Below are 17,746 nucleotides of genomic sequence, written 5' to 3'. Positions count from 1 at the left end.
CACATCCAATGTGTTGTTGCATTTTCCAGTGCAAATCTGTAAGCCCAGTTCCATTTTTTACTGATTCATATTAAACACGTAACTAACGACATAAAGAAGTTTCTCCCTCAATTACCTGTCTATGTACTGCATTGAGAAATACTGGATTCCTCCCCTTCTGCTTCTCTTTTTCTTTGATTTGGATCTCTATGGTCCAAGTGATTACACCCTATAGAAGGAGTAAAACAATTGTCCTTTGTCAAAGAAAAGGAAATACCCACTGATCAGTTAATTGTAGTGATTCAGAAAGTCTTTCTAGGGCAGTTAATATAACTAGCTCTAGAAAATTAAAATTTTCAAATGACAGGAAATTGAGCCTGATTTTGTGGGCTTTGTTAGGATGACTTTTGTAGTTAAGAGGGGAAAAGCTCACTTTGGCAGAGGAATGGGATCTGAGGGACCTGCTATATGGTTTTAACTTTTCTAAGTTTATACATTTCTGTATGCATTTGAGGACTAGTTATTGAGTGGCTACTACATGCCTGGAGATACCAAGTCAATGTCCTTTGTCTAGTGGCGCTTACATTCTAGTGGGGGAGAATTGGCAGTAAATACAGACAGGATAATTTCAGACAGTGGTAGGCGTGATGAAGGAAATGAAACGGGGCTGGGGTGGGAGATTACCTTAGCTAGGGGCCTGAGACGGCCTCAGAGGCAGGGACATGTGAGCTGAGACCCCAAGCAGCCAGCTTTGAGAAGGCCTAGGAGAGGGGTGTTCTGGGCAGAGGGAGGAATCGCCAAGTTCCAGCACCCCGACCTGGGAGGATAAAGACGGCAGGTGCGGCTGGAGCAAAGGGAGTCCAGGGCAGGCGATGGAGATGCGGGCTTGGGGGCAGGGGGCGTCAGGGCCTGTGGGGTCCTGCTGGCCATGGTAAGAAGTTTGGATTTTACCGGGAAAGCGGGGGGAGAAACCAGAAGATCTGAAGTGGGCTACGAGAGACTTGCGTCCCGTGTCGGGTGACTGGAGCTGTCGCGTGGAGGATCTGCGGAGGCAAACGTGGCCCCGGGGCGACAGTGCCGGCGCCCGCCCCCGCTGTCCGGCCCGCACGGGGGACGGGACCCGAGAGAAGGCCCGCGGCGGGAGCCAGCCGCAAACACACGCTGCGGTGCGATTCCGTCGGGGTGAAATGTCCTGACAGGCAGATCCGCGAGACGAGGTTGTTCGAGGTTGCCCGGAGCTGGGGAGAGACGGCGCTGGGCGAGCGTCAGTCTTGCGCGGGAGCCTCCGCTACCGGCCGCCGGGTTTGTGCGGGTCGGCCCCGCCGCCGCCGCCGCCGCCGCCGGCCGCAACTCCGGGCGCCCATTGGTCGGCCGGCGAGGGGGGGCGGGCACACCCGGGGGGCGGAACCGGAACCGGCTGTAGCGGGGGGCGGGGCCTCGCGCGCGCGGTGGCGGCGGCGGCCGGAGCGGGGCCGCGGTGGCAGGACCGGGCGGCCGCTGCAGCCCGGAGCCCCATGGTGCGCGGCGGCGGCCAGGCCGCAGGAGGAGCCCGAGGCCCCGGCCGCCCCGGCTGACCGCGCGGACCCGAGCGGCCCGGAGCCGCCGCCGCCCGTCCGGCCTCGCCGGGGCGCGGGCTGGCCCGCCATGGGGTCCCTGTTCCGGAGCGAGACCATGTGCCTGGCGCAGCTGTTCCTGCAGTCCGGCACTGCCTACGAGTGCCTCAGCGCCCTGGGCGAGAAGGGCCTGGTCCAGTTCCGAGACGTGAGTGTCGTCCAGGAGACGCGGGCCGCACCTGCCCGCCCAGCGCGGCATCGCGCCTTTCGCTCGGGCCTCGCTTCCGCGGGCTCCTTGGCAGGGGCGCGCCGCTGTCCCCATTTCGCAGGCAGGGAAGCTGGGGCCCGGCTTACTGGCCAGAGCTTCCGCAGAGCGGGGCCCGAGCCGCGGGTCGCCGGGCGTCTGGTCGGCGGCGGCTGTGGCCGGGTTGGTTAGGGGCGCTCTGTGTAGCCTTCATCAACTTAGGGGAGTGCCATCAGATGCTTCGGAGCGCCGACTCCGTGCCGGGCACTGGGCTAACCGGGGGCAGAACGAATCTGATGAGGCCTTTTGGAGACCTTTTGGAACTAATGGGGGTGGCGGGGACAAATACCAAGCAAGTAAATACGTAAACATGATGTTTGCTGTGAGGGTAATGAAACGGGGATGATGGGCTGGTGACTCGAGTCGGGATGGCCAAGGAAGGCCCCTCTGAGGAGGTGACGTTTGAGCCAAGATGAGGCCTGAATGGGGAAGAGCTGGCCCTGGAAGATCTGGGGGGACAGGGTCCCGGATGGAGGGAACAGAAGGAGCCCAGAACCTGAATTGGGAATGAACTCGGTGTAAGCGCCTTGAGGGGAAGGGGTTTTCCTTGGTTTTGTTCACTGATGTGTGATGTGCATACCACTGCCTACTAAGGAATGGGAACTGTCTTCCCAGCAAGTAATGATAAACGCTTGTTGATGTATCTGTTTACTTTTTTTTTTAAAGATTTTATTTATTTATTTGAGAGAGAGAATGAGACAGAGAGAGAGAGCACGAGATGAGGGAGGGTCAGAGGGAGAAGCAGACTCCCTGCCGAGCAGGGAGCCCGATGCGGGACTCGATCCCGGGACTCCAGGATCATGACCTGAGCCGAAGGCAGCCGCTTAACCGACTGAGCCACCCAGGCGCCCCTGTATCTGTTTACTTTTTTATCATTTGTTTACACCATGGACTGTCAACCTCCAGGGCTAGGGGCCTCTCCTGACTTGTTCACTCCTGATTCCCCAAGACTTAGCACAGTCCCTGGCATTTGTGGGCATTAGTAGGCATTTGCTGGATGAAGGAGCATGCCTTTATTGAGTGCTTGCTCTGTTCCGGATAGTGTTTTTCATGCTGGCGTCTCAGTGGTAAGCAAGGTGGACAAGGTCCTTATGTTCTTGCTGCCTACAGCCTGGGAGGAGACAGATAAACAGGCTCTGTGAACTGGAATTGTGAAGTGCTGTGAAGGGAAAGAACAAAGTGTGGAAGGGGTGTAGTAAGCAGGATCTAATACTGAGTGATGGAACTGAAAGTCACTTCAGGGGAACATTTTATTTCCTCCTGGGCCCCAACTTTGATCTCCTGGTTGTTTCCCTTCATCTCTCTGAGGGGCCCTTAATTTCAAAAGGGAACACCCCTACTCAAGATCTGATATCAGTGACCCTTGGGTCGATTCCAAAGGGATTGCAAGGTTAGGGAGAAACTCCTGAGTGACAGCCGAGGCTGCAGGGAAGGCTGGGCTCTCTTCCTGTTTCCTGGAGTCACTTGGGCTTCAGCTCCTGTTCCCACTTACCCAGTAGGTGCTGTGATCAGCTGTGGGGAGCACCCGAAAGATTCAGGAAACAGGAGAGAAATAGGCTCCCTTATTTGTAACTGGTAGATTTGTTCCATCCTGGTAGTACTCAAGCCGAGGGACTTAACACGCTTAAACCGTGGAGGTTTGAACAAAGGCCTTAATCACCACAAAGATTCGCGTTTCACTGAGTGCCATTACCTGAGGTAGTAGACTATACTTGGGATCCTTCAAGACTGAAAACCAGTGAAAGAAAAAGTGCAGATAAAGATCTCAGCTCTGCGTGTGTGTGTGTGGGGGGGGTGGGGAGGTTGGGTTGACACTCCAGTGTCATGGGTGCTAGTGCAGAAAGCCCCGTAGCATCTGACACTTGTCTGCTCTTTAATGGAGTTCCTCACTGAGTTTGCATTCACTGGCTGGGCTTACTAACATTAGTCTTTTCTGGCTCGCCTAGGCTGGATGATTTTTCCCTTTTAGTATGCCTCCTGAGGGAAAGCAGGCAGGCCCAGGGTTTCTGTAGTGACAGCCAAGTAGAGAGAAGGGCCAGTTCATCTCACTGTTGCGATGGTCTACAGTCTAAGAACAATTTCACCGTTAGCCCCTCAGCGGCTGGAGTGGGAAGATGGCTGGTGTGGGTGTCCGTAAAACCAGCACCACGTAGCCTCTGCTGGCTTTTCTAGGTTCAAGGTTAGTCTTAAGATGAGTCTACAATAGAATGCAGTGTGGTCCCCCAGTATCTGCGGGTATGCGTTCCAAGACCCCCAGCGGGTGCCCGAAACCCCGGAGAGTACTGAACCCTGTAGGTATTATGGGTTTTCCTGTACGTGCATACCTGTGGTAGAGTGTAATGTACAAGTTGGGCACAGTAAGAGAGGAACAACAGAACAGCTATAACGATATACTCTAATAAAAATTATGTAAATGTGTTTGGGAGGGTATATGTGAGTTACTTGTCTCTCAATGTATCGTATTGTCCTGTGCTCACCCTTCTTCTCTCGATGATGTGGGATGAAGTGAGGTGCATGATGTAGGTGCTGTTTGACCTGGTGACATGCCAGAAGGGGGGTTGTCTGCTTCCTGACCTCGGTGGACCGCAGGTGCCTGAAACTGGGGACGGGGGCACTACTGTGATACCCTATTATCAGCCTAGAAATGGGTGACATAGCCTCCCGAAAAAGAAAGCAGAAACAAAACTTTGTAAAAGAAACCACACAACAGAAAAAAGCAGCTCATATCTGTGAGGGGATGATGGGGGCATCGCTCAAACCCAAGTATGTTTGTATCGCGGCCGCAGAAACGGGCCTCTTCGTGAAGCCCCTGCCGTGTGGAGAACCCTGATGTCCATGGAGCGCTCAGCAGTGTTGAATGTTGAAGGACAGACCCCGAAACGGGGCACTTGGGTGGTTCATAGACCACTTGTGATGCATCGCTTCCTTTTTGTTCTTGGTTCTGTGGATTGGGCCTGAGTCATCGTGAGCTTGAAAGGGGTTACTTGAGATTAGTTTGATCCCAGAAATGAATGCGAATGTGACAAACAGAAGTGAAATCTGAATTTTTGTTTTCTTTCTGGTTAATCCTTTTAAAAATATTTGAAAAACTGAACAAGAACTGAGCCCTTGGGGGTGACGCTTCTCCGGCTGGGCAGTTTCATGCCAAGTTCTCGTCTAATTGTGGTTTCTGAGAGGGCTCAGTAAGAGTGATGGGCTGGAGGAAAGATAACATTCTTGCCTTAAATGCCTTTCAACATGAGTGATTAATTTTTTTTTGTTATAAAATAATATATGTCCATTCTGGGGAAATTGGAAAACATAAGAATAAGATAAAAACTTCCACGAGTCCATTACCTAGAAATAAACGGTCTAACTTCTTGGTTAATATTGGTCTAACATTATTTTCCTAATAATGTTTTAAAATGTACATATATGTGTATTCTCATATAATTGGAACCACACTGAAAGTATCTTTAATTTTTTCCAGACACAAATCATAACTAATTTCCTCATTTTATTAAATGTTCTTTTACGATGTTTTTTATTGCTTTAAGCTTTGTATTAGAAGTTAAGTAGAGAGAGGAGTATATGGGAACAGTGACTCCCGTGTACCCATAATATAAATTCATGGCCCCTCGTTCCAGCCTTCCACCTCCAGACAAAATCTGTCTCTCCCCTCTCTCTGAGATGATGATTTGAAGCAAATCCCAGATGTATAATTTCTTTCATAAATATTTCAACAAGTATCTCTAAAAAGTAAGGATTCTTAAAAATCATAATGATATTATGATTTTTATCATATCAATGATATGATAATATCATTATCATACCTAACATTTTTAATGATAACTTCTTTTTTTTTTTAAAGATTTTACTTATTTATGTGACAGAGAGAGATAGAGATAGTGAGAAAGAGAGCACAAGCAGGGGGAGCTGCAGGAGAGGGAGGGGAGAAGCAGGCTCCCCGCTGAGCAGAGAGCCCGATGTGAGACTTGATCCCAGGACCCCTGGATCATGACCTGAGCCGAAGGCAGCTGCTTAACTGACTGAGCCACCCAGGCACCCTAATGATAACTTCTTAATATAATCCAATACCTTAGTCATTTAAAACATAATATTACTAAGGGCATAATAATCAGTTATATGGCTGAACCATAATTTTTATACAACTTTATTGATCTGAATCGTAAAATGCACCCATTTCAAGTGTACAGTTCATTGATTTTGAGAAAATTTACTGCGTTATGCATCCATCACCACAGTCCAGTGTTAGAACATCATATCCCCCTAGTAAGATCCCTTGTGCGTACACTTCATCCCCATACCTGCCTCCAGCCCCAGGCAATCACTACTCTACTTTCTGCCTCTAGATACACCTCTTCTGGGCATTCCATGGACATGGAATCACACAGTATGTGGCCTTTTGTGTCTTCTTGAAGGACACACTTGCATTGTGTTTCTGAGAGTCATCTATGGTGTTTAGTGTGTCAGGGATTTGTACTTTATTGCTGGGTAGTGTTCCGTGGTTTGGATGGAGACTATGTGTTCTAGATTAACAGTTTTCTACTGTTAATCACTTTTTCCTCTATCCCTGAGGTTGATGTTCTTCTGGGTAGGTTTTTGTCCGTATCCACTTTTTTCCTTAGGTTTATTTTCTTCACGGGATATTTCTGGGCCAAAGGATATTTTTCAGGCCTTTTTGATAACAGTTGCCAAGTCGCTTTCCAGAAAAGTTCTGTCGGTTTTTTACTCCCATCCAGTAGTGTGTGAGGATGTGCTTTTCCCTAAACCCTTGCCAATATTTTATTTTTAAAATCACATTTATATTTAAATTTTAGAAATTTCAAAGCAAATTTTTCATCCTTTTCTCAGCTCAACCAGAATGTAAGTTCCTTCCAAAGAAAATTTGTTGGTGAGGTGAAGAGGTGTGAAGAACTAGAACGAATATTAGGTAAGTTTTATTTTGTTTTGTTATTTTTGGGGGGGATAAGTTCAGGTTAGTAACAGATTTTTATATAAGTAAACCTTGTTCACTTTAGAAAAATTAGAAAAGGAAAAAAAGAACTCACCATTCCTTATTTTTTACTATTCATCTGTAAAAGTAAGGATTCTACATAACGATCAGTTTATTTTGTTGTCAGCTCTGGTTCTCACTCTGGTACTTCCTGCAACATCTTTTCATGTCAATAAACAGATGGACCCAGCATCCTTTTTAATGGCTGCCTAGTATTTTATGAAATTAATATGCTATAATTTATTTAGCCAATCCCTTGCCATTTATCATAACTTAAAAACATTATATACATGTTAACGTATTACTTAAAATTATCTCAAAGAACAAGGAAGGTGGGAAATGGCAGATGGATTGGCTTTGTTCACGAAGGTGTTAAATCAGTGTTCTCTTGCTTGTTTACCATCAAAACTCAGTAGCTAAAGGCTCCTTGCTTTATCTGTAAAATCTTTAACATCTTTAGCCTGAGATAGTCAGAATTATCAGTTCAAACCTGTAAGTTCTGAGCAAAATAGGGGAAAGGGGGGTTGATCTCAGACAACTGACTGAAGTAGAAAACTCTGTAGGATGAACCGAAAAACATGGGGATGAGAGAGCCCAGGAGGGGCCAGAATATGACATTTGGAATGATTTCTAATAGCTAATATTTATTGTGGATTTTACATTTTTTAATTGGAGATTTTTAAGACAAGAAAATCCTTTTAATCATCTATTCCTTTGCATATTGTTTGAGGTCCTAGTTACTTGTGTGGATCGTGTGCGATAGAGTGACATCATATTCCTGTCTTTGTAACATAGTGAATCATTGGACAGGTCGTGTATTAGGAATGAGGTTTTTAAAGGCAGTGACAACACTTTAGACACATACAGGATTTCCTGTAGCTTAAACTGTTTCAAAAAGTATACAGACTTAAAAAAAAAAAAAAAAAAACGATCTCCCAAGTAAATGAGGTTTAATTGGTGAAACGATTTGTGTCCCATTTCCAGAAACCTCTTTAACCCCCTGCTTCCTTTGCTATCCTGTTGCTAAGACTTCCTCACTTTTCTTTTTCTTTCTTAATAAAATAACTAGTAACACTTCTCCAAAATGTTATATCTAGTAATGCTTTACTATTCGTTGTGAGTTTCATCCTAAGGACAAGGATGCTTCATGGCATTGAAAATATAAACTAAAGAAATTCCGTTAATTTTGCCTGGCTCATTACCAGTTTTATGAATCTGGTTTGGGACGCGAGATCAGGTTGTTGCAAGTCAGAGCAGCCTGACTGGCTGGGAATGCTCAGGAGAGCCTGGCTCTCTGCCCTGTATCTCTCGGGGCTCCGTTGGCTGATAGAGGTTGTGCTTTTCTTGATGGATACTTCTTTCCTCTTAAGGGCATCTGCAGGGAAGTCACGCTGCCCTCTCTGGTGGAGATGGTCTATCATTGGATTATTCCTGCACTTGCAAGTGTGTCCTTAACCTGCTTCATCTATGGGTGCAGAAACAGCTATGACTCCAAAGTTCTTGAACTAGAGTTTCAGAAATAGAGAAAACTTGGGGAATTTCAGAAAGTGTTTATCAGGTTGTTGTTTATTTGGTCATTGCATGCTGATCTCTCTAGGTGCGGTTTACTTTGCAGATCTTTGGAAACGAGGTTGCAAAAGGCTTTTTCTAAGTCAATTGGAACAAGCAAGACTTTGGTGCATTCAGACATTAATTTTTTAGGTGACCCAGGAATGGTTGGGATGGAAAATGTTCTGACAGAAATGTCTTAGAGTGAGTTTTTGCATCTAATTTGTTTACCTTTTATTCCCACAGCATATTTGGTGCAGGAAATTAATAGAGCTGACATTCCCCTTCCTGAGGGAGAGACCAGTCCTCCTGCACCACCTCTTAAACAAGTCCTAGAAATGCAGGTAACTTGTTTCTGACGAAGCTGTCACTGGGCTCAGATGCTGCTTATTTACTTACGTTCTGTTGTCTAGGGCTTGTCAGATTTTCTTCTCAAAACTGTGCAGTGAAAATTGAAGAACAATGCTATGGTTAGCCTTCAGTAATAGATTATCTGTGATGTAAGATGCATGCTCTCTTTCCAGGTGGTTGGTGAACCGGGGCTAAGAAAATCAGGTTGAGAAATCTGGTGTAATGTTTCTGAGTGTTCTTTCTGGGCTTATCCATGCCTTGGCATGCCTCTCCTGGTGCAAGTAAGGGAGGCTGCAGGCCAATGCCCTTTAGCATTCTCCCAAACTCACTGGCCTCCCCTCTGATCCTTAGAAGCTAGTGGGAAGGTGATAGGGTATTCCAGGTGGGCAGCAAACACAATTCCTTGTCCCCAAGTTCAGCGTCTTGGGTGTTGGGGATACAGCGTTCCCCCTGCGAGAACCGTGGCTTGTCTTGTTCGTTAGCACCCCTGTGAGTTATCCACTGAGGTTTGGGTCCGATCCTCGGATAGCTCATTGTACCGGGAAATGGACCAGAGCTCCCGAACACTGAAACAATCAGCATTGTATAGCCAGCACCACTCTGCAGCTGGTCGCTCTGTGTGTTTATCTGGGAGGAAGTCACTTAACATTTATTGTGTGAGTGGACTTGAGAGAGAGTTGTGCCATCAGATGAGTAGAACACAGTCATCTGGTTTGGCCTGTTTGGGTTGGTTGTGATGTAAGGACGACTTCAGTGGTTACTGAGTGTTTATAGTTTTTATCAGGTGGAGCACAAGTAGAATGTCAAGGGACTTGTTTGCATACAAGTTTTCACGGAGTGAGTGATGTGTTTTACACATCTCTGTTGCTGCTGTTTGAATACTTTAAGTATTGTTAAAGACGCTTGCTATGTAACTGCTTATTAAAGAAGACTCGTCCTCAAGGATTCTTCAGCCCAATTAATTGTGTAAGTGCTCCTGTAAGCAGACTCTTAAGCTGGAGGCTCGGGGTGTATATGCCTAGCAAAGATTACCTAAATTATTTTCTGTGTTGCAAATAAAAGGATATGTAGCCTTGAAAGAGGAAGACTCTCTGATGTGTGACAGTGGAGAAGCAGATGAAGGGAAGCCCAGAGCAGTGGTGGGAGTGGAGATGAGGCTAGGGCAGCCTAGGATGCCTCGATTCATCATCTGGGATGCCTCCGTCCTGCACAGTGTGAGCTGCGTAGGAGTTCCCTGAATCAATAGGAAACAATACATGATGGACCTTGAAAATCTCTGCATGCTTCCGTATCCCTTCAGATTGTCAGATTCTGGCTTGTGAAGCCCTCCCTGGGCTTTAATGTACTATAAAAAATTTTTGAGAACCATACTTAGAATGGACCTGTCCTCTTAAGTAACTGCCCTTTGGCTTTAGGAGCAGCTGCAAAAGCTGGAGGTTGAGCTGAGAGAAGTCACCAAGAACAAGGAGAAGCTGAGGAAAAACTTGCTGGAACTGATCGAGTACACTCACATGCTCAGAGTGACAAAAACCTTCGTTAAACGAAACGTGGAGGTACTGACCGCACACGCAAGGAAACACATTTCTTTTGTTAAAAATCTAGCTCCTGTAAGGTTTCCAGTTTGATTATCAGTTATCAAAGAGGTACATTTTGATTTTAGCTTTATTTTTCAGTCAGATTACATGACATTAAACAAAGCATTAAGCCTTTCCCTGTGTTGGTTGGTTTTAGCAATAACAGTACTTTCTATTTGTAAAATGCTTTAGTTTGTAGTTGAAAAATACCTTTTTATGATCATGAGGAAAGAAATGGGAAAGTGGGGTTTGAACTCCAAAATTTAGTTTGTTTTTTTCACCAAATTGCTAAGAGTAAAGGAATTCACAAGAGATCTCTAGTTTATGAGTAGAGTCTCTGTAATAGCTCGCCCTCCACCGGGTATGGAGGGGAGAAGTCCATCCCATGGAGCTGGTACACTTGGTGCTGGTGTCTGACTGAGCGCTCTGTCTCGGAGTGAGGCAGGGACATAAATTATAACACCCTACCTCCAGTAACCTGACTGCAAGTAACTTATAAATAAGGGACGGGGAAGCGATCTTTTTTATTTACCAGAGCTGTGTTCCACATCTGAGTGATCTTGGGGCATCAGCACCCGGGTCTGGCACCCAGTTAGGATGCTCCGTAAACTTGCTCGGAAATGTGACTTGGGAAATAAAGTGTCACTTGTAATGAGACACACTTGGTTTCGTATTTCTTTGTAGTTTGAACCCACTTATGAAGAATTCCCTCCCTTAGAGAATGATTCCTTGTTGGACTACAGCTGTATGCAGAGGCTGGGAGCAAAACTGGGGTAGGTGGCAACCACTGGGGGGCTGAGCGTCACACTGTCCCTGTCGTCAGTGGAGGGATGAATGCTCCCATTTGAAAGCCTGTGATGGAATGAAAGAAAGTGAATATCTGTTTGAGAAAACACTGTACTCCTGTATTTGCTGAGTGGAGTTATTCAGCTGTATTGACTTGTTAGCTAAATACCATGGGAATTTCTTCTTTTGGTATAATGAGCTGGAAAGAAGGAACATTTATGCCATTCAGTGTTATTCCAATAAGCCTAAAATAATTGCTCAGTGAAGTGTCAAGTCCTGTTTTGTTTGGTGGAAACATAGGGGCTAAATTGAGTTGGTTAATTCATTAATTGTATTTTAAGGATCTCTTTCTGCTATTAATCCTTTCTGTTTCCTTGAACCAATGGTAACTTGTTTCCTCATGTGATTTGTGATTTCTTTTTATTATGAACATCTGTTCCTCTGTTCCTTGTCTGTAGGAATCCAATGATAATGTAGTTTGAGGATGTATTCCTTCAGAGAGAATTTGTTTTTACATTTGTCAGATACCGGGGGAGCATTGTACCAACCTGGAATCATTTTACATTAATTTCTCAGCTTGGATTTTTTGTTCTTCTTTTTTTACTATGCAAGTAATGTGAATTTAAGCCACAAACCTGAGTGAATTCTAGCCTGTGATTATAAATTCTCAAGGCAGGGGTACCTGGGTGGCTCAGTTGGTTAAGTGTCTGCCTTTGACTCAGGTCATGATCTCAGGGTCCTGAGATTGAGGCTCGAGTCGGGCTCCATGTTCAGCGGGGAGTCTGCTTCTCCCTCTCCCTCTGCTCCTCACCCCGCTATTGCTCTCTCCTTCTCCCTCTCTCCCTTTCTCTCTCAAATAAATAAAAAATCTTTAAAAAATAAATAATCAAGGAAGACTTTTCCTCTTCTTTGTAGAACCAAAACTGAAATAAATAAGTTTATTTGGGGGCTCCTTTGTAAGATTTTTTCTAGTCCATCCATTCACTAAGGGTGTAGCTCTTTGGGGTGAGGGGGTGGGAGTCCCAACCTAAGGGGGGGATTAGGAGAGATGATTCAGTTTCATCTTTTCAGCCCAGGCAGACCTGGTGCCTGTCTCCTGCCTCCCATGTTGACCTTGATGCTCAAGGCTTTAAGATACTGGGTCAGTGGAATATATCAAGATAGCTATGAGATCCTGGTTTATTTTTCGATTCCAAGAATTTCTCTTAATTATAGGCTCACCTATACATTTGAAAGGATGTTTCAAAAATAAAATTTTAAAAAAGATTTATTTATCTCAGAGAGAGTGGGAGAGCATGTGGGTGTGTGAGGAGGGGGAGGGGCAGAAGGAGAGAGAACCTTCAAGCAGACTCCCCACTGAGTGTGGAGCCTGACACGGGGCTCAATCCCACAACTCCGAGATCACTACCTGAGCCAAAATCAAGAGTCGGATGCTCAACCAACAGAGCCACCCAGACGCCTCCCCAAATTTTTTATCCAGCATTTTAGATATTTTGCTGTTGGAGGGCTTTCAGGATACCTTCACCATTTTGCCAGAAATGATTCATTTCTCCTTTTAATGCAATCAGATAATTCATTGCTTTCAATTGACTGCAGCTTGTGTTTATTGTCTCATAGATTTGTATCTGGCTTAATTAACCAAGGAAAAGTTGAAGCATTTGAGAAAATGCTGTGGAGGGTCTGCAAAGGGTACACCATTGTGACCTATGCAGAGCTGGATGAGCCCCTCGAGGACCCTGAAACAGTGAGTCAATGTCACGATCACCTTTTAACAATGACAGACTGACAGCGGAGTTGGAGGCTCAGTGCGCGGGGAGCCACTTGAGAGTGAGTTGTTCACCTGAGGCCTTACCATCCTCGAGCACATGTGGGTGTGGCTCTTAAAGTCAAGGGCTCTCTCTTGGATTGCAGCCCGGAAATGAAGGTAGACACGGTGCTACCCTCCGGCCCTCATACCCCATCCAGGTTTCACCGGTCATCCGCTACCACCTTTTATAGTGAAGGTCTAGTTTAGAATCACAGTTTGGATCTAATTGTCACATCTCTTTGGTCTCCTTCATTCTGGGACAATTTCTCAGTCTTTCCTTGACTTTCCTGACCTTGACATTTGAAAATTCTTACAGATCAGTTGTTTTGGTAAAATGTCTCTGCATTTGGGTTTGTCTGATCTTTTCTCATGATTAGATTCAGGTCATGGATCTTTGGCAGAAGTGATGCTATGTTCTCCTCACTGCATCCTGTCGAGCGCATGATTCAGTTCGTCCTGTTGCTGGTAACGTTTGCTTTGATCATTTGGTCGAGGTGGTGATGCTTAGGCTTCTCCAGTGTGAAGTCATCTTTTTCCTTTGTAATTAATATGTGTTTTGGGGGAAACGCTTTGAAACTGTAACTATGTCATTCCTCATCAGACTTCCTTCTTCCTTCCTTTCAAAAGTGTGAGCGGCGGGGGTAGAGGTGGGGAGGGGCCGAGGGGGAGGGAGAGAATCTTCAAGCAGACTCTGCTCTTAGTGCAGGACTCAGTCCCAAGACTCTGAGATCGTGACCTGAGCCAAAATCAAGAGTCAGCTGCGCAGCCTACTGAGCCCCCCCCAGGTACCTCCCATCAGATTTTCAGTTCACTATTTCCTATTTGAGTCAGTGAGTTACACTCTGTTACTATAATTATTTTGATATTCAGATTCTCTAGGTTTGGCCCATTGGAGTCCATACAAGTTGGCTTTTCTGTCCTTTCACATGCTGCCATCATTTTTCGTGCACTTCCTTGCTTGCACAACAAGATGTCCAGATTCATGTAATTTCCCTCACCCAGCTCTGGCATCAGCCACTTCTCTAGGTGCCTGGTTCTGTTTAGTGGAGAATGGTATTTAGAAGCCAAGGAATGGACTCTGGGGGTGCCCATTGTTCATGGAGGTGTCGCTGTTCCCTGGCTCTGTCACTGGACAGCTCTGGGACACACACACACACACACACACACAACCTTATTTCTGTACCTATGCATATATATTGAAAACTGTGGGTTCATGTCCAATTCCAAGCTAGTGCCATAGAAGTCAGTGTCGGTTTCTCCATTTCTGTTTTTGTAACTTTTTTCTTTGATGATGAGAAACTCGGCTCTTGTTGTTAACGTTTTTACTATTTTTCATCCACTTGCATGTAACCTGTCTCCCATCTCTGCCGCCCCCTCTTCTTCCTGCGTGGAGTCCCAAGTTCCCCATTTGGGGTGGGCCCCTGCTGTGGATGTCCTCTTCACGCCACCCAGGCTGCTCCCCTGCAGGGATGCTCTCCTCATCTTGCTTGAGCTCTGACTTTGCCCAGGGCCACCGTTGGTCTTCCCCTCCTTCTGGGTTCATCCCTGCATGTATTCTTAAGGCTTTAGGACTGAATTATTCAGGAAGGGAAGCTGAGGGGCAGGAGAGAGAAAGCCATAATCACCTTTTTAAATCTGTTTTTTTTTTTTAGACTTTACCATAAAAATAACTATATTGCTCTAAATGAGGATGAACTGATCTATTAAAGGTAGAAAAGGAACTTAGGCTTCTTACTTTTGAGGAAAGGGCTTGTGTTTTTTTTTTTTTTTTTTTCCTAAATTTGCCTCAGGAATTTTGGCTGCAAGATGAATATATGTCCCATAGTTTTGACACATAAAGAGGAGTTTGGCTGTGAAATGGACTTTCATAAGATTTAGCCTGTATGAGCCACACAAATTTAATCTAGTGAAAATCTAATCAGTCAAGCTGTTCATTAACCATACACTTGTAATATTTTCTACTCTTTCGTGGCTCCTGTAACTGCCAGGAGCCATCTGTTAATTGTCCTTTACTGTGAACTTTATGACCGCTGTCTATAAAGCTGAAGATAGAAAGCGTCCTGTGGTAGCATTTACCTGTTCCTCTGAGCTTCTTCTTTATTGAGAAAACCTGTCAGTCATTCTTATGCAGAGCATTTGCTAAAGTGAAAAACTTCTATATATTTCTAAGCTCTTTTGTGCTGAGTTCCTACCAAATATGTGAAAGGGCATTGAATGTCTGTGAAGAAATACAGAGAAATGGACTAGAGAGAAGTATTATCCTGAAAATACAGCTTCCCCATAGTTACAAAGGAAATGTATGCTTGTGGCAGAAAATTGGGAACAATATCAAAAACATGAATGAGAAAATCAACCCCTGTGATCCCGTTTAGGGAGGGCCACTGTTGACATTTCAGCATGTGTTCTTCTAGTGCTTGTTCTGGAGAAGATACAGGTACTTGATTTGGCACCTGGTACTCAGGTTCTAGGATTTGTTTATTGTGTCAGGTTTAGTGCCTTTTGGGTTTGACCATCTGGTCCCTTAGCGTTATTACAGCCTCCAGAGCGTATTTCTAGCTATCTCCTCCTTGTCGGTCTCGTTTCTAGGTGCTGACCACTCTGTATCGAAGCTAGACTCAGGCGATCTCACTTGGTTTAATGATTTGTATTTTATGTTGTGTGCTGTCCCTGTTCCATCTTACGCCTGAGGTGTTTGTGTTCCTTGACCCAGTACTATTTTTAAAATTGTTATGGAGGGGTGCCTGGATGGCTCAGTCTTCTGGGAGAAGTGTCTGCCTTTGGCTCAGGTCATGATCCTGGCGTCCTGGGATCAAGCCCCGCATGGGGCTCCCTGCTCGGCGGGAAGCCTGCTTCTCCCTCTCCCACTCCCCCTGCTTGTGTTCCCTCTCTCGCTGTGTCTCTCTCTGCCAAATAAATAAATAAAATCTTTAAAAAAACGAATAAATAAAATAAAATTGTTATGGAATCTTCGAGGTCAGGTTTGCTGTAAATGCCATTTCTTTCTTCCCCCCAGTTTAGTTTCTTCAATAACTTATTTTGAATTTCAGTTTATAGAAAAGTTGCCAGAAGAGAACAGAGACCTGTGTCCCTTCACCCAGATTTCCCAGTCGTTTCCACGTTCCCACATTGGCTCCATCAGCCATGTGCTCTCTCTGTGAGTCTGTCCCCATTTTCACTGTGCTCTGTGCACGCCTGGTGAGAGGAAGCTGTAGATGTGGCCCCATCACCCCTGAGTTACTCCAGTGTGTGCCCCCAGGCATGGACGCTCTTACACAAGCACCAAGGGGCCTCCCAACCATGAGAAACCAGCGCAGGTGCAACACTTTTGTCCGATCCAAACATGCCGTTCTCGTCTCCCGGAGGTTCTTCTTCCTTCCTTCCCAGTCCAGCTCCCTCCCTGGGCCTGTAGTAGCATCGGGAACAGGCATCCCATCCCGTGGGCCGACCCCCTCCCTCTGGGCAGTTTGATGTTTCTTCACGACCAGACTTGGGCCATGTGTTCTTGGCAGGAAACACCTTAGAAGTGTCTCTCTGGCCACCTCAGCACCTCCTACCAGGTGACACGTGATGTCCATCTGTCACGTTGGTGTCTGCTGGGTTTCTCCACCTTCATGTCACCATGTTGCCCTTTGTGACGGATTAGTAATTTCCAAGTTGTGCTGGTGTCCCGTGCCTCCCCAACCTGCCCACCAGGCTTAGTGTCCATGGATGACTCTCCTGAATCCATCACCTCGGTCGTGGTTGCCATGTGGTCCTCATTCCTTCTATACTTACTAGTGATTGCTCGGAAGGCGGGCTTCCCCCTCTCGCTTCCGTGGACTTGTGGATTTCCATTGTATTTAATGACTTGTAATTTGTTACGGTCCTTATTTATTTCGACGCCCAAATTGTCCCTGATTTGGCTGCTGAGGATCCCTTCGTGCCTGTCCCTGTGTCCTTTGGCCTGTTGTCAGCGTCCACCGAGTAGTCCCTTCCTTGCTGGCACCGGAAGATGTGCCAGCTTCATCCTGGGCTCTCCCTACCTCAGCCTGGAAGCGGCCATTTCTCCAAGGACCGCTGGTGCCTTTTAGCGGAGGACGGTGTTTACAAAGATCTGGGTGCTCGAGTGCTCATCAGGTCGCGGAGTGTCGCTGCCCCTGGGCCGTCTGAGCGGTTGGAGCGTGTGTGTGCACACGCGCATGTGCACGCACACACGCACGCGGCTGTACCCACTTCTGTGGCTACCTGTGCTTAGCGATTATAAAACCACGTGCTCAAACTGTAACTTAAAATTCCGATCGGTTCTTTCTAGACTGAACCTTTTTCATGTGTTTGTAGTTTCTTTTCTGACAGTGAGAAATCTGGCTCCCGTTATCCTCAATGTGTTTCATGAATTGCGCAGTTAGTTTACTTATTTATTCAACATAACCCATCTCCCAAACACATAGGCCATCTCCTCCTCCCCCCACCATCCTGTCTTCTTGCCGTGGGGACCCACCTGCCTGTGCTTCCCTGAGGATCCCTGACCTATTCCCCATCTTTTGCGGCCCAGGGCTCAGTTCTTGGGCTGCTTCTCTCCTCTCTCTGCCCTTAGGGATCCTATATAATTTCACAGCTTTAGATACTACCTCCCAAATGTTTATCTCTAGCTTGGATCTCTCCCCACAAAAACAGACTTTTCTATTTAACTGGCTACTCCAGGTCTTCTTCTAAATCCCTGGAAGATGGGGCGCCTGGGTGGCTCAGATGGTTAAGTGTCTGCCTTTGGCTCAGGTCATGATCCCAGGGTCCTGGGGTCGAGCCCCGTATCAGGCTCCCTGCTTGGCGGGGAGCCTGCTTCTCCCTCACCCTCCTACTGTTCCCCCAGCT

The 17,746-nt window shown here is 46.2% G+C and overlaps 1 protein-coding gene across 3 annotated transcripts in view; it reads left to right on the top strand.

Moving 5' to 3' along the window:
- Positions 1-1,425: 1,425 nt before the first annotated feature.
- Positions 1,426-17,746, top strand: part of ATP6V0A2 (ATPase H+ transporting V0 subunit a2) — a 37,925-nt gene continuing 21,604 nt past the window's right edge. For 2 of the 3 annotated variants that reach the window (XM_045887814.3, XM_064578244.1), the window contains exons 1-6: positions 1,426-1,740; positions 6,691-6,769; positions 8,627-8,724; positions 10,147-10,284; positions 10,990-11,078; positions 12,709-12,835. In XM_045887814.3, coding sequence (XP_045743770.1) covers positions 1,624-1,740; positions 6,691-6,769; positions 8,627-8,724; positions 10,147-10,284; positions 10,990-11,078; positions 12,709-12,835 — 648 coding nt within the window. In that variant the 5' untranslated portion in view covers positions 1,426-1,623. The remainder of the gene's footprint in view (positions 1,741-6,690; positions 6,770-8,626; positions 8,725-10,146; positions 10,285-10,989; positions 11,079-12,708; positions 12,836-17,746) is intronic. The other variant, XM_045887813.3, reaches the window with a different exon arrangement.

Source organism: Mirounga angustirostris, unplaced genomic scaffold (genome assembly GCF_029215605.1).
Source record: "Mirounga angustirostris isolate CCGP_5_RB_7025 unplaced genomic scaffold, mMirAng1.0.hap1 SCAF_14, whole genome shotgun sequence".
Taxonomy (NCBI): Eukaryota; Metazoa; Chordata; class Mammalia; order Carnivora; family Phocidae; genus Mirounga; species Mirounga angustirostris.
This window is presented reverse-complemented; position numbering and strand designations above follow the sequence as displayed.